The following is a 1,562-nucleotide window of genomic DNA, read 5'->3' as shown; positions in this document are numbered from 1 at the left end:
TCTAATTAGGATGAAGATTGTATGGGCAAAATGTTGACCACACTCGTGTTCAGTTTGTTTGTCAAATGCTCGTCATTGGGATGTGTTCTTTTAAAATCTAATTAGGATGAAGATTGTATGGTCAAAATGTTGACCAAACTTGTGTTCAGTTTGTTTGTCAAATGTCCATCAATGCCTGTTTTAACCAAATTTTTGTATTTTCAGATTAAGCCTAGGTAAATACTTTCCTCATATTTTTCAGGCTTATCTGACACAGTCGTCGCAGCTTTACCTGGAAACTGTCATTCCATCATTAGGTGATGTGTTTTGTATCGCACAGTCTTACAGGGCAGAGGTATCTCGTACACGTCGACACGTAGCTGAGTAAGTCATTTTAAAAATGTATTTTTTTCCTCAGACTAACGTGTAACAACAGTGGTGTTTGAAAACACATGCACCTACTTAACAATATGGCAATGAGATACACTGTATGGATCATAAGGCCCTTGTGTGAAGTAGATTCAACTAATGGATGATGAAACATTAATGATATTGCTATTCAATTGAAGCTCAAACATCTATAAGGTATGGCCTGAAACAGCACAAAATAAAAACTATGAATCAAGCTATGTATTTATTTAATTTGTCTTTAAACCAAGACAGATTATCTGTGGGTTTATGTACACATAACCAGCTATGTTTGTTATTTAATTTGTCTTTAAACCAAGACATATTATCTGTGGGTTTATGTACACATAACCAGCTATGTTTTTATTTAACTTGTCTTTAAACCAAGACATATTATCTGTGGGTTTGTGTACACATAACCAGCTATGTTTTTATTTAATTTGTTTTTAAACCAAGACATATTATCTGTGGGTTTGTGTACACATAACCAGCTATGTTTTTATTTAATTTGTTTTTAAACCAAGACAGATTATCTGTGCATTTGTGTACACATAACCCATTTAAATGTGCATGCCAAAACAAATATGGGGATCTGCTTTTATAGTGTAAGTCAACAAACTAAAAGAATAGGTGTGTTTTTGTATTTGGACATTATAAACATCTAATCTGAACCAGTGCTGCATTCATCGTAACACAAAAATCAATAATTAGGTTTTTATTTTAAATGAAGAAATTAACAAATGTATAATATCATAATTTGAATTATAATCTACAACTTCATACCAAACTCATTGATGTACATTCATAAAATAGTAGTTCAATAATACTGAATGTAAATCTACAAGCATGACGACATGGCCTTTCCTCCATGACAATAGGAAGACCTTTCTCGGTAGGGTTAATCAAACCACACACCTTTATTCCAGATGAACCGAGACCTTGAAATCTCCCCACATTTAAAGTTACTTTACAGATGGAATGTCAGCCTATTCTAACAGATGCCAGTTGATGATTAAAAGTTAGTGAAATGAAACACAGCCATTCACCTTGTTAGTCTGGCTCCAGCAGTAAAACAGACACCTACTGCAGAAGAATCCTTACCCCAACACAACCATATATTTACATTACTATACATAATACTAAAAAGTAGTTCTTGACACAGTCGTTTATACACT

General features: G+C 33.4%; 1 protein-coding gene across 3 annotated transcripts in view; it reads left to right on the top strand.

Annotated features, from left to right (window-relative positions):
- The window catches only part of LOC106468172 (asparagine--tRNA ligase, cytoplasmic-like), an 11,664-nt gene extending 11,246 nt beyond the window's left edge, over positions 1 to 418 (top strand). For all 3 annotated transcript variants that reach the window (XM_022396472.1, XM_013928584.2, XM_013928583.2), the window contains exon 12: positions 242 to 418. In XM_022396472.1, the coding sequence (XP_022252180.1) occupies positions 242 to 367 (126 nt within the window). In that variant the 3' untranslated portion in view covers positions 368 to 418. The remainder of the gene's footprint in view (positions 1 to 241) is intronic.
- The last annotated feature ends 1,144 nt before the right edge of the window (positions 419 to 1,562 follow it).

This window comes from Limulus polyphemus, unplaced genomic scaffold (genome assembly GCF_000517525.1).
Source record: "Limulus polyphemus unplaced genomic scaffold, Limulus_polyphemus-2.1.2 Scaffold2900, whole genome shotgun sequence".
Classification (NCBI taxonomy): Eukaryota; Metazoa; Arthropoda; class Merostomata; order Xiphosura; family Limulidae; genus Limulus; species Limulus polyphemus.
Note: the sequence above shows the minus strand (reverse complement) of the source record. Positions and strands in the feature narration are given on the sequence as shown.